Below are 15,292 nucleotides of genomic sequence, written 5' to 3'. Positions count from 1 at the left end.
GGCTTCGGCATCTTAGGTATGGCAAACTGGAATTGAAGCCTTTTGGTTTAACATCCGGTTTCCTACTGCAAATGCGGGAGCCACGCTGCCCTTTGTGAATGGTCCCTGCAGTCTTCTGGGACTTGTGATGTGCCGGGGGGAAGGAACATTGCTGCGTCAATCTGACCAGAATTGGGAACAGGTACCTGTCACAACCAGGTACCTGCTCTTCCTCCCCCTCCCAAAAAAAAGAGCCAACTGTGGCAGTGATGGGGGGGGGTGTGCAAGCAAGCGGAACTTACCCTTTTGGGTGAAGCCCTGCTTTAAGCTACTTTTCAAGCAAAATGGTGCATTCTTGCCCCCTTTGACATCAATGGGAGCGCTTGAAAATTTGCTTAAAAGCAGATTATTTGTGTTTTCATGTGCTCTCATAATTTGCAGTCTGTGGAGCCCAAAACGCACAATCCTACTGGGAAAAAAAGCCTTTCTTTATTGCTTTGCAAAAAACATGCGAAAAAAAGCCTCAAAAACACCTAGATGTGTGAATGGAGTCTTGTTTTCTAAGGAGAGCAAAATGTTGACAACCTGCCAGTCTTCCAACGTAAAGAAACACCAAGTGCTTGTCTAGAAACTGGCTGAATCGGGACTTTATAGTTTCTGTTGTGATCTCAAACTGATTTGCATATGAGCATTAGCTTGCTTTTATCTTTTGGTAGCTGTTTCTTCTTGCGTTTTTCAGGCATGAGTATTTTTGATTTAGCCAATAGAAACCTTGTTACTAGGAGGAAGAGATGGTTTTTATGGTCAAGGGCACCTGTTAAAGTTTATGGGGGGAGAAACAACAAATCATGCCCCAAAGAAGCTTCTGGAATTTGTGACAGCACATGGGTCAGATGTGAACGGGCACAACAGAATAACTTGGAAATGTGCTGTTGAAGCGTTTCCGCAAATGTGATTCAAATCACTTATGCGTAAACGAAGGTCTAATGATGAATTACTTTACAGTATATGCAGCCAGCGATGGCTTGCTTTAAATTTCTTTTACTAATATTTAGGAACATTTAAAACCTTCAGTGTCCAATCTGGGCGCACATATACTGTTCTTTAAATTCTATCAGTGCAGCTTTATCTCTCAGGATAGATGTGCGACTTGTGATTTAGTTGTGTTCTTCCCCAGTCAGAGCAGACATGCAATCCCTATGAAGACTAATCTGTCTTCTGGCTGATTACTCACAGGATGCCAGAGAAGCCATTTTTTACATGTATGATGCCTACAAATGCTGCTTGGATGTGTAAACCTGTACAATTGAATTTATATGCAGACCTTGACTTTTCCTGTAAAAGTGGGGCTGTTTGCTGCCCATCCTCCCTATGAAACAATACGGTTGCCCATCATATTAAAAGAACAAAAGGAAAAGCTTAGAAAGTGAAAGGAATGTGATCCAGCTTGACCTTCACAAGAAAATTCAGTGAACCTGTATATTCCGCAATATCTGTGTCATTTAAATCCCAACTACAGGAAACGTAAAAGTCCTCCCAAGGGTTAAATACTTATTTAGTCTATGGAGTGTTAATAGCACTTTTACATATCTGATCCTCTGCTCCCCTTACAAACAACGCACCCCTATGCTCTGGCACTGGTCTTTCACTTGGTGTCCTCACATCCAGTGCAGGGCTGTTGTCCCTGCATTCATCTTAATGATGTCAGAGGCATGCAGCTACAGAAGTGCAGGGGGTATAGAGGCTGCAGAGACCAGTCTTTCATCATGAAAAGGCCTACGGGAGTGGAAGATCAGTCAAGTAGATCTCCTTTGCCTTGTCCCCCGAGATATAAATGTTTGTTAGCCCTTGCAGTGTGCAGTAAGATGACAGAAAAAAAACATAACTTAACCACTTGCCCTTCAGAGGATTTACCCCCCTTCCTGACCAGGCCATTTTTTTTGTTGTGTTACGGCGCTGCGTTACTTTAACTGACAATTGCGCAGTCATGCAATGCTGCACCCAAATGAAATTTACATCCTTTTTTCCCATGAATAGAGCTTTGTTTCGGTGGTATTTGATCGCCTGTGCGTTTTTTTATTTTTTGCGCTATAAAAAAAAAGACCGACAAGAGAAAGAAACAATATTTTTGACTTTTTGCTATTAAACATGTCCAGTAAAAAAATCTAATTTCTTCATAAATTTAGGCCAAAATGTATTCTGCTACATGTCTTTGCCAAAAAAGATCCAAATGCATGTAATTTAATTGGTTTACGTGAAAGTTATAGTGTTTACAAATGGCGGTGTATATACTGGGTTTTTTTTTTTTTTTAATTTTTACTAGTAATGGTGATGATCAGCAACTTATAGCGAGACTGCGGCTGGCATTCTGACACTGGGGGGAACTGACTTGGTGTCACTGACATCCCCAGTGACACCAATACAGTGATCAGTGCTAATACAGAACACTGACACTGTACTAATGGCACTGGGCAGGAAGGGGTTAACACGTGGGTCTATCAGAGGGTTAACTGTGTGCTGTGTGTGCGTGCTTCACTGTAAGCACACTGCTATGCATGGCTCTGCTATGCAAAGCCATGCATAGCAGTATGCAGGAGCTGACAGGAAAGAGAACTGTATTGTTTACTTACAGTTTTCTCCCTCCGTCGGTAATCCTCCTCGTTCGCCGGATGCCGGTAAATAATCACTGGTCGGGACCTGGTGATTGACAGCCGAGGCCGTGAATAGCAGCACGGGTAGGGTGCGCACATGGCTCGCATGCACCCTCTACCCGGAGATGCAAAATCATGTATATGTGATTTTGCGCACCCGTGCCGCCCTGTAGCAGTATTATTGCTATAGGGCGGAGAGGAAGCGATTAAAGTGGTTGTGAAGGCTGAAGGTTTTTTACCTTAATGCATTCTCTGCATGTAAGTGCTTCTCCAGTCCCCCCAAATACTTACGTGAGCCTGATCTCAATCCAGGGCTGTACCTGAGGACAGCAGGAGCCATTGACTCCTGCTGCTGTCAATCAAATCCATTGGTGATGGAGTGAGATCGAGCCTGCATGTTTTTCACCATACAATTGTGATTCTGGTACAAAACATTGAAAGTAATTTACAATTGAAATAAAGGGGTTTTTTTTTTCAGTTTTACAGTGATGTCGTTGCTGTGCGTGCTGCAATGTACTGCAGTAGCACTGCTGAGCCATTCACAGGAAACTTTGTATGTTATGAATGAATGCAGGGCTTCATCTGAATGGCTGAGGTAATGATTGTGACATCATAATCCCAACTCAGCCAATCAGAGCAAATACAGTATTTCATTTACACATGGATCCAGCCACTGTGTGCTCTGTGTTGTACTGTAGTATCATAAGCTACAGTACATACAGTAAGTGCTGCTGTGTTCCGTAGCATTATGGGTGACTTCCCGTCCACTTTTGGAATTAAATAGAGCCGGCCTGAGCGCTTCGTCACCGTTCAGGTTAAGCCTTATATTGTTATCAGTGAATACAAAGATTCCACTAATTGGCCAAAGCGAGGAGGTGGGTAGATTACGTCATGATTTCCACCTCTGCCAGTCACGGGAAGCCTTGTATTCATTGACAAAAATACAAGGCTTCTCCAGAATGGGATTTGTCAGGCTTCTGACGAAGTCTGCGGTGATTGGCGGATGAAATGCGTCAACGTAATGACGTCATCACACCCAGAAGCAATGTCCACTGGCATCCTCACAGACATGTGAGCATCTTAGATCGGACTTGAAGACACATATGTGATGCCCTACACAGCTCTACAATACACCTTTCCCTGCACAGAAGTAATTCCAGGGGCGACTGTAAGGCCTGTATGGGGAACAGTATAGCAGTGAGAAATGTACGAAGACACATTCAAGATCAAACACCCACCACCAAGTTATGAAGGGCTGGATACACTGTTGGTGAGTGATGCAAATTACGGTCTCACAACGTACCATTTCAACTGGAGCTTTTTCTATATTTCCAATATGCTGTTCTGCTCACACCCTTATATCATCTGAAGCCTAATTCTGTTGACAACTTCTGCTTTGCTGGAACAGTCATCTATTTTCCTGCAGTCCCTGATCTTTAGCAAATGCTGGCTAGATAATGACTGTCCTTTAACATCATTTCAGACTTTAATGATTTACCCATATGGACACTGGGTTGATTGATATGATCCTTAGTATTTCCTACTCATAGGATGACTGGAACCTCTGTCACTCAGACTCCTACTAAAATGTTTTCTTCAATATAGTCATTTTTATGTCAGCAGTCAATTTTTGCCTTTCGTATATAACTACCTGCTGTATTACCTTTTGACTCCCTTACAGGGTTATGTATTCTTTTATATTGATTAGAGCATACCCGTGGTTATTGGCAATTTACATCACATAATTATTGACAGCCTGTTGATATTGCAATCCAGATTGCTAATTTTTGTTTGTGTAGTGTGTGTTTCTTCACTTTGCAAGGTTTCACCTTTTTGTAAGATTTGTAATAAAGGATTTTTTGTGCATTGAACTACTCTGCCTGGGTTTATCTAGAACCGTTCTTTCACAGCCTGTTCTTACGGTTGTTTTCTTGTGCTATTTGTCAGGCTTGCCTGACTTTGGTTCTGGCAGTAGATGAGAAGTCGCTCCTTTTGCTTTTGGAACACAGCACTGCTTACTGTATGTAGCTGTTGCTACTATAGTATATCACTGCGCACACAGGGCAGCACAGTGGCTAAATAGTTACCACTTCCGCCTGGCAGTACAAGGGTCATTGGTTCAAATCCCAACCAAGGCACCACCTGCCTGGAGTCTGCATGTTCTCCCTGTGCCTGCGTGGGTTTCCTCTAGGTACTCCAGTTTCCTCCTACAGTCCAAAGACATGCTGGTAGGTTAATTGGCTCCTGTCTAAATTGGCCCTAGTATGTGTATGTATGAATGTGAGTTAGGGACCTTAGATTGTACGCCCCTTGAGGGTTAGGGACTGATGTGAATGTACTATATATATGTATAGTGCTGAGTAAATTGACGGCGCTATATAAGTACCTGAAATAAATCACTGCGCACACAGGGCTGCATCAGTGTATAAATGAAATGTTCCTTTGACTGAGATGGGAGGATGATGTCACAATCTTCACCTCAGCATTCAGATAAAAACCTTGTACTCATTCATAAAATGCAAAGGGGCTGATTTACTGAAACTCCAGTTTTAGTAAATTCACCTCAAAGTGGCTAAATGGTTAGCACTTGCGCCTGGCAGTACTGGGGTCGTTGGTTCGAATCCCAGCCACGGCACCACCTGCCTGGAGTTTGCATGTTCTCCCTGTGCCTGCGTGGGTTTCTTCCGGGAACTCCGGTTTCCTCCCACACTCCAAAGACATGCTGGTAGGTTAATTGGGTCCTGTCTAAATTGGCCCTAGTATGTGTATGTATGAATGTAAGTTAGGGACCTTAGATTGTACACCCCTTGAGGGTTAGGGACTGATGTGAATGTACAATATATATGTAAAGTGCTGCGTAAATTGACGGCGCTATATAAGTACCTGAAATAAATAAAGTGTCTTGTAAATGGCTGAGCAGTGTTTAGCCTGACTCAGGTTTATTCCCAGAGCTGGAAATGAAGTCCCCAGCTTGGTGCAAATGAACATTCTAAAGTTCATTAAAACATGGAGTTTTTTTTTTTGTTTGTTGCTTTGGTTTTTTTTTTTTGCAAGTATTCCACAATTGGTCATTGTAAGGGAAATACTTTAAAATTAAATTTCACAATATTATTTATGTTCATTCAATTTGACCTAATTTTCTCATTTAAATAAGTAAACAGCTAGAAGGCTTATACTTGTTTTATAGCAGCCCTAAAGGCAAAACCTTTTTTTTTTTTTGTTTTAGATAAAGCAGGCTTAGAATGTGTCAGCTTTTTTTGCTGTCTGTGCTCCCATTAGGGAGATTCACCCTCTTTTTGTCCTGTTTACTATTATTATTGAAAGTTAAAGTTGGAAAAAAAAATCTCACATTTTGGGTTCTGGTGACCTGGGGGTTTCACCATTTCACCAGTTCTGGTGACCTGGGGGTCCCCAAGAAATGTCCTTAATTTGCAGGGATTCCCTCTCACTTCCTGTTTTGGCTATGGGACAGTGAAAGGGAAATCTCCACAAGGGGACACAGAAGGCAATAAAAGATCTGACGGGTTATAACCCTCCTCTACTCTATCCAAAATGGAAAAAAAAAGCTTTGCCTACAGTATAGTTCTACTTCAAAGCAGTCAGAGTTGAGTAATAAGTGTGTAGGGAAGGGGTGTGCTTGCTGATGTGTGGGAGAGTTCACCTTTTCATGTGTCAGTAAGGCAAGGGTCAAACATGCTTGTTTAAACAGGAAATATCCTTTAAGGATTCTTGCTTGTTTTTTATCATTTTGTTTAGGCTTTCAGTAAAATGGCATTGGGTTCCTAATTAATATTCATGTCAAAACCTGACTTTGGTTACAGTGCGGTTCCCATCTGCAATATAGCCCACCTGCTGCCGTATTATTTTCTTTCCTTTTTTTCCTTAATGAAGAGCTGTCATGTTCTATTTCATGAATATTACATAAAGTTTTTTTTTGTTTTTAAACATTACAGATATGCATATTTTCATGCATTACGCATTACCTTTCATTTTTATTCTGTCTTACAGATGGTGCGGACGCTGTGCCTTTTTCTTTCTCCTGCAGAGCGTAAATGCTCCAGGTTGTGCAGGTCTGAATCATCCTTCAAGTATGAATCTGGCTTCTTTGTGCAAGGCCTGCTGAAGGTCAGTATATGAAGGGATAACTGTTTCAAAGGGGCATGATTTGTGCTGTTGTCATTCATTGATCTCTCACATCTGCTGGCTTTTTATCTGCTGATAGCTCAAAAGTTCAAGTTCAGAGACACAAATTATATTATGTTCCTGTTTTGCAGAGTTGCTCTCCATGTTATTTTTTGTAAGAGGTCACTAGATTATGGTTTATAGGATTCTTACCAGAAGTATGATTATGTTCAGTAAGATATGAAAGGGGCTGTCCTTCCCAAACTCAGATTTCTGGTTCAGTTGGATGACAGCAAATGTAATCATTCACTTGTTTCTATTTCTGAGGGATTGCACCACTGGTCTGCATCTGAGTTTTCAGAGCCTGCCCGATGTGGAGGCCATAACAAAGGGGTTCCGCTCTTCCTGTTTAATTTTTTTTTTCTCAATATTTTATTGGTTTTCTCCAATTGAAACCATTGCAGAAAAAAAAAATCTGTTACAGTATACATTTACTTGTGATTGCGTAACAAGTAATATATAACAGGCAAATTGTACGTAAGGTAATAGTTGACAATAAAACAATAAATAATTGTACGATCAGCACCACGAAGACACAAAAATTTTCTTGTATCCATGTTTGTTGATGTTGTGTATATTCACTGAACATCACGTCATCTTTCGATCCAACATCTGTCAGATGAAAGAAATATATACGGGACTTTCAACGAAAATACAATACATTTTTTTAAATAAAAAGTAATATCTTTATTACGGAAAATTACCAATAAAAGTATAACGTTTACTTAAAATCATCATAAAATATTGTGTTCTGTCATACAGGATTGGTCATATTTTTTCATGCATAAAGGATCTACGCTCTTCCACAGGATCCATATTTAGCACATACATGTAAGATGATCAGTCTTGTTCATAATGTGGACAAAATTATATGACAAGGCGGTACCAATGAATGGGGGATAGAGACAGAAGTCTTCCTAGGCCGTATGGTGTCAACAGCCAGCCAAAGTATTTGTCTTAAAGGTACTCCCATCTACTTTCCATCTGCTCTGGCACAAATGGCCTCAAATGCGATAAAGCCCCTAAAATATCTTTGTAAGTTAGTATTTGGAAGCTAGCCAATCGCAAAACATGGTAAAAATGTGCTGGTATATCTACATATAAGATATCTACCTTGTATAAATTGATCATCTTACATGTATATGCGCGGCGTGGATCCTGAGGAAGCGAGTCATTTGCAAACGCATTAATAAAAGGTTGTGGTGCTCTCTTGATACTAACAGACTGCATGTTCTTTTCCTGGAGGAATCATATGAGTGACCTCGATTAATTCAGAAGCTGGTTATTACAAGAATATTTTTGGGGCTTTATCGTATTTGAGGCTTCCATTTTGCACCAGAGTAGGTGGTAAGCGGATGGGAGTCCCTTAAGAGATAGATGATTTGGCTGGCTGTAAAAACCATATGGCTTTGGAGGACCTTTCTCTATCCCCCATTTAGTAGTGATTTTCAAGATTACATACAGTTGGTACTACCTGGTCACATAATTTTGTCTACGTTATGAATGAGATTGATCATCTTACTTGTATACACTAGGCTTGGATCCTGAGGAAGTGGGTGAATTGCAAAATGTGTTGATCCTTTGTGCCTTAAGCAGGATAATTGTATACATGAAAACTTATTGTATTCTTTGTGAAAGAGTCATATTTTATGACTATTTTAAGTAAACTTTATGCTTTTGTTGGTCATTTTCTGTCAAGAGAAGAGTAGAAGTGGAGAGTGACAGAAGGGGACCGCTTTGTGCAATGGTATTGCACAGAGCAGAAATAAAAATCAAAAAATGTGGCGCTACTCATAAAAATCAAAAAATTATTTTAAAATATATATAAAAAATATATATAACAAATATAATACACCTTGTGAAGTAAAATATATATATAATAATAATCAAGTGGTCATAGTGATCAAAAATACATAATAAACTAATATCAGAAAAAATATAATGTATAAATACTGTGTAGTAACAATAATTGTGACAATTTCTAACACATGAAAGCAATAGACAATAATAATAATTAGACTGTGATCAATCATGCAAATAAGGTGCAAAAAATATCACACTAAAAACCCTAATGAAAAATAAAAAATGTGTAGGCAAATGTCCAATGGGTGGGTGACACCACTACTGCAATTGCAAGCACACGTGATCATAAAGTGACTCCAGGTGCAGAAACTCCAACACACGGCTAGATTAGCCTCTCACCTCCAGGCTTCGACCCGTGAAGGTCAAAGCGTATAGTGGGATCAAACCCTCAAATCCTCTCAGCATCAACTGATATCCACTGATCCACTTTCCCCATCCATAGATATCCTTCTCTTAGGGGTCGATAATCAAACAGTGGCTCCTCTTATGGGATATGGGTATGTGCCATAAAAAAATAAACACAATCTCCCATAGTGTAGCAGGTAAATTTAATGGAAAAAACAAACCATAGACATATGGAGACGACTCACATCCGTCCTCAAAGATGACAGCTTTACAACCCTATGCTTTTGGGTGTAATCTGCATGGGTGTACAGGAATCAAAAAAGGTGCACCAAGATGGCCACCACGCCGGAAGTGCGTCACCACGTCAGGCCGACGCGTTGCGTCACAATATCATGTGACTATATATATTTTTTAGCAGCGCAGGAGGTTCACATCATTATTGCACAGAGCAGGTAAGTATAAACCTCTTTTTCTATTTTAGTGAAAAAATGAAGCATTAGTATTACTTTTTAAGGTCGACAACCAGGATGCACTCTGACATGCAGGTTTTGGTTCCTGGCTCAGTTTTTAAAGTCCTCTAATTTAGCAATGGAAAAAACTAACTCACCCTACTCAACTCAGGTGGTCCTTGAGGAAGATTGGTGCTTCAGCTGTTACTTCTACAACCCGTGAATGAACAACTGTAAAATAGAAGCCGGCATTCAACCAGTGACTGCGATATATTTTATTGGGAACAGAGTAAATCATCCATGTGATTTCTAATTTAGGAATGGAGATGTCTTTATCACCATGTCCAGCTTTTTTTCTTTTTTGTGAACCTGTTATGTGTTTGACATTGTTGATGCGTGTACCGTTCTTTCAGATTTTGTAGGTGAGAATGGTTGTCCGCTTATCAATGGCTATATTAGACTTGGTTTGAAGCATGGTACAGGATTTAACCAGCAGGGCTATATCTCTGGCAGTACTAGTTGGGTCGCCTGGAAAGTGCTGCAAGATGTCCAAGGAAGACGTGTCGGTAGCTTCAGGGAATAGCTGTGAAGATCCTAGCTCAGCCTTGCTATGTGGTGAAGCTGCAATATTATGGCCATGTGCTTTCTGTGATGGATCTTTCACCAGGTCTTTGGGTCCTTTACTTATCCCCCAGAACTGCCATTCCAGTTGAACATGCGGTGGAGAGCTAGAAGCAGGAAAAGGCAATTATTTTTCCAAGGTGGTTACACTAACGTTTCCACTGCACCTTCAGTGCCTTGACAAAGTATTTATACCCCTTGAAATTTTACAGCCAAAAACGTAAATGTATTTTATTGGAATTTTATGTGATAGACCAACACAAAATGGCATATAATTGTGAAGTGGAAGGAAAATGTTTTCAATTAAATATCTGAAAAGTGTGGTGTGCATTTGTATTCAGCCCCCTTTACTCTGATACCCCTAACTAAAATCTAGTAGAGAGGAAGATGAAAGAAAGAGCGCACAAACCTTGCGCATTACCTCAATAAATAGTGACTAATTTTATTAATAAGGAAATATACTCACAAAATGATTGTATAACAGGCATAAGTAACCATAATCCAAACAGGGTTACAGGTAAATCAAAAAGGGGGGTGAAGGTTAACGCGTTTCGAAGGGTACTCCCTTCTTCATCAGAGCTGGGTTTGGCAGATAGAAACTTCAGTATGGCAGTATAGTGACTAAACAGGCTGAACTGCTGTAATACTGACACTCAGTGGCTGAATATCTCCTTGCCATGGGAAATCTGCCATGCTGAAGTTCCTATCTGCCAAACGCAGCTCTGATGAAGAAGGCCTAAAAGTGTGTGGTGGAAAACACTGCACATCACCCTGAACACACCATCTCCACCGTGAAACATGGTGGTGGCAGCATCATCTTGTAGGGATTCTTTTATTCAGCAGGGACAGTTGAGCTGGTCAGAGTTGATGGGAAGATGGAAGGAGCCAAATACAGGGCAATCTTAGAAGAAAACCTGTTAAGAGTCTGCAAAAGACTTGAGACTGGGGTGGAGGTTCACCTTCCAGCTGGACAACTACCCTAAACATACAACCAGAGCTACAATAGAATGGTTTAAATCAAAGCATATTCATGTGGTAGAATAGCCTAGTCAAAGTCCAGACTTTAATCCAATTGAGAATCTGTGGCAAGACTTGAAAATTGCTGTTCACAGACGCTCTCCATCCAATCTGACAGAGCTCGAACTATTTTTCAAAGAAGAATGGGCAAAAGTGTCACTCTCTCTAGATGTGCAAAGCTGGTAGAGACATACCCAAAAAGACTTGCAGCTGTAATTATAGCGAAAGGTGGTTCTACAAAGTATTGACTTGGGGGCTGAATACAAATGCACGCTACACTTTTCAGATATTTATTTGTAGTTTTTAAAATTTTAAACCTTTTTAAATTTTGAAAACCATTTATCATTTTCCTTCCACTTCACAATGTATGTGCCACTTTGTGTTGGTCTATCACCTAAAATCCCAATAAAATACATTTACGTTTTTGGTTGTAACATGACAAAACGTGGAAAATTTCAAGGGGTATAAATACTTTTTCAAAGCACAGTATGAAGGCAGCCATGTTTGTTGCACAGGCTGAACTTCAAAATATCTGCCTTTGTTCATGTCCAAAGAAAGTGACAAGGGCACTGTATTTCTAGCAAGATCAACAGTTATTATATATACCAGCTAATCCCTTCCAGCTCTAACCAAATGTTTTTTAAAAAATCAACTTTTCAAAGTGTCAACTTTTTTCTCCCTCTGTCCCTAAAAAAAACAGTGTGAGACTCCAGTTTATGGGTAATTTGACTCTTTAGCTAGCTCATTCAAAAGTCTTAAATACAGCCATTTTAATCTGGGCAGTTGGCATATTATCACATTTCCCTAAGCTCATTTCACACCATTATTGAGGGTTTTTTTTGTAGGGTTCTCTTTAAGTAGCTGTGAATGTATAATACAATTTTTGCAAATTTTTTAGGACGCAACTGGAAGCTTTGTGCTTCCATTCCGGCAGGTGATGTATGCTCCTTACCCTGCAACTCACATTGACGTAGATGTAAACACAGTCAAACAGATGCCTCCGTGTCACGAACATGCCTACAACCAGAGACGCTACATGAGGGCAGAGTTGGCAGCTCTGTGGAAGGCCACGTCAGATGAAGAAATGGTGGCAGATTCAATCATTCACACAGATGAAAGTTTCACTCCTAACTTGTAAGTAGAGCTGATGTTTCAAGTCAATTTTCCTATTAATAATAATCTTCCTCCAGAATTTCCTTTTAATAGACAAGAGTTCCTGCTGTGAAAACTCATATTGTCAAAAAGCTACATCTCTCTTGTTGTCTAGAATACATTAGCTGAGTGACAACTTAAGTGTATGAAAGCTAATTTGGACATCTTGTGAGAGAGGGCTGGAAAATAGTATTAATAGAGGTATGAAAACTACAGTTAACTGCTCAGTTGAGCAGATGAATGGATGAGTGCAGCAGGGTTGCTGGCAGTAAGAAATTGTCTTGTGAAATGCTAATTTGATTATCTGCAAAGAACATCCAATTCCTCTGAGCGAAAGTTGTCACCTCTCCACCTTAGCTTGGCTAGCTGCTGAGAAGGGGTTTGGTGATTTAAGCGCTGCACATTTATTGCTTGCAGCAGTTTAAATATAGAAAAACTATAAAGGATTGAGCCCAGCAAATGCTATAAAAGTAGCAACGTTTGGCTCTCATATAATGTTTGCTCTTTAGGCTTCTTCACACGTGGTCAAATTAAAAACAAGGACTGGTTCAAGCATTAGTTATGACAATTACATTGCAAAATGTGACTGATCAGAAACTTAAGGTCAGTCAAAACGTTTTACAGTGTACTGGAAAACATTTACAGCCACTATCCATTTTCCAAACAAATACTTGCATTGTTCATAGCACCCTAAACAATACGCAAATCGGTTGGCATTATCTTGCCAAGCAGCCCTAAGAAGTAGGGCAAATGTTATTTTTCTGGCCTGGATGAATCTCACCCATAGCTAAACTTAAAAAAAAAAAAAACAAACTACGAGTCAGCACTACTCCAATAGTCAATACAGTCATATTTGCTGCTACATTCTTGTGCAGCATAAGTGTGGATAATTTTTTTTCCTGGGGTAGTTCACCTCTATCAAATTATAATATAATTAATCTAGCTGACAACCCAAGGTTTGAAAAAATTTAGGGGCACTCTTGAGCACTCAGAGGAGAAAAATGCAGCTGTGCATACCTCACCAAAGTATGTGTTTAAAATGTGAGTGCAGAGATCACTGAGCCACTTTTGTGGGATTTTGCCTCAGTACTCTTTTACCAGCTCAGTGTCCAAGATGCATTCATGTGGAGCACCCCTTTTAAAGTCTGTGTGTACAAGGCTTTAGCATGAAGCAAGAGCCCTTTTTAATCAGGTGCAGTGTGAAGACAGGATGTAAAAAAGTTTGAGGAGGTCAAGTTCTTTCACAAAATGTCTGACAGCAGGGTTTGTACTTAGGAGGAATTTCCATAAATTTGAATAGAGGTTCAGGTAACTCTCAGTGGTTCCTTAAGCCAGACATAGATGGTTCGAGTCTCAGCCAGTTCAGCAGGAACCGGCCAAGATTCAAACCATCTATGAGCAGGCTTTGTCCATTGCTGTATGTCTTGGGTACAACCAGCATGTCATATTTTACATGCAACTATTGCTAGCAGCTATTAGAGCAGCTATCAGTAATCACTGTGTTCTCCCAGTGGGGGAGGCTCGCCCTGCTGGGAAAACACAATAGCTCAGTGGACTGTGCTGATGGGGAAATAAAGCGATTTTTCTTTCCTGCAACCCATGTTTGCAGGAAAGAATATCGCATCATGCATGGCCTGCTTTAGGAAGGCATTGACTACGGACTGGCTGCTCGTAGAATGCAGGGAGAAGTTGGATGGGAACTCGAAGAGTTTTGAAGAAGGAAGACTGATATTTAGAGGAAAAACATGTTGCACACCTCCCTCCTTTCCCTATAATCTACTGGCACACTCGCCTCACCATGTGACTGGCCAGCTGCCGCTTGTGAACAAGTTGCTTCTTAACCACCTCCCGTGCAGCTGCTGTATATAAACGGCTGGACGGTGGCAGTGCAGGGTTGGGTGGCCGTTTATAAACGGCCTCCCCGCCCCCTGCTTGTGCACCTACAGGCACAGTGGAACACCGATCGTCGTACGGGACCTCTGTGCGAGGTCCCGATCATGTGATCACTGATTGGCCAATCAGTGATCACATGCAGAGTAGTAAGCAAGATGTCACTTCTGACATCATTGCTTACTACGTGTGAAATCTATGAATGATCACAGAGGTCACATGGTACAACAGCCTTGTACCATGTGACAAGCTGTGACCAATCACAGCTCACACAGTAGTTCTCAATGGCTGCAAGAATGCAGCCAGAGAGAAGGAGAAATGATTGCTTTTACAGCCTTTATGGGTGTAAAAGCAGTCCGTGTAAAAAAAAAAATCTTCATCACCCCCCACAAGTAGTACAGTGTCACCATGGTGACACTGTACTGCTAGGGTGACAGTATGTGTAAAAAAAATTTTATAAGAAAACACTTTTTTAAAAAATTTTTGGACCTTTTCATTTACATAGCAAAAAAAATAAAAATCCCAGTGGTGAATAAATACTACTAAAATAAAGCTTTATCTGTCTCAAAAAAAATGCTAAAAAATTCATATGGGTACAGTGTTGCATGACCGCGCAATTGTCATTCAAAATGCGATAGCACTGAAAGCTGAAAATTGGCCTGGACAGGAAGGGGGTAATAGTGTCCGGATTTGAAGTGGTTATTGAATAAACAAAGAAAAGATGTGCAGTGCTTTAATCCCTTTAGCTTTCACTCATCTTTTACCACGATATTCCATTACAAATATAGAACAATAGTTCATTGTTTTGTGCATAACATATTAGCAAGTGACTTAATCATAAAGGTCCTTCACAGAACTCCCAGTGCTATTATTATTGTGATCCAAACCAATCCCTATAGTCCAACATTATTCATATGCAAATTGTTCCACTTTTCAGCACAAACTTTGATTCACGTGTATCTTGTTCCATATACACATTTGATGTGTAAGGGCCCTGTCACATGGAGTGGACCCATCAGCGGATCCGCTTGCTCAGCGGGAGATCTGTCTGCTGAGCAAGTGGATGACAGGTCCATGTCCGCTCTACTTATGCAGCCCACGGTCTTCTAAGGGCGGTCGTATAGAAACGGACTGCCTGTCCAT

The 15,292-nt window shown here is 40.5% G+C and overlaps 1 protein-coding gene across 3 annotated transcripts in view; it reads left to right on the top strand.

The window, feature by feature from the left end:
• Positions 1 to 15,292, top strand: part of C9orf72 (C9orf72-SMCR8 complex subunit) — an 81,736-nt gene that overhangs the window by 55,670 nt on the left and 10,774 nt on the right. For all 3 annotated transcript variants that reach the window (XM_089678052.1, XM_089678055.1, XM_089678054.1), the window contains exons 6-7: positions 6,639 to 6,755; positions 12,006 to 12,241. In XM_089678052.1, coding sequence (XP_089534178.1) covers positions 6,639 to 6,755; positions 12,006 to 12,241 — 353 coding nt within the window. The remainder of the gene's footprint in view (positions 1 to 6,638; positions 6,756 to 12,005; positions 12,242 to 15,292) is intronic.

This window comes from Staurois parvus, unplaced genomic scaffold, assembly GCF_062004578.1.
Source record: "Staurois parvus isolate SC_StPar_1 unplaced genomic scaffold, SC_StPar_1.0 ptg000198l, whole genome shotgun sequence".
In the NCBI taxonomy this organism is placed as follows: Eukaryota; Metazoa; Chordata; class Amphibia; order Anura; family Ranidae; genus Staurois; species Staurois parvus.
This window is presented reverse-complemented; position numbering and strand designations above follow the sequence as displayed.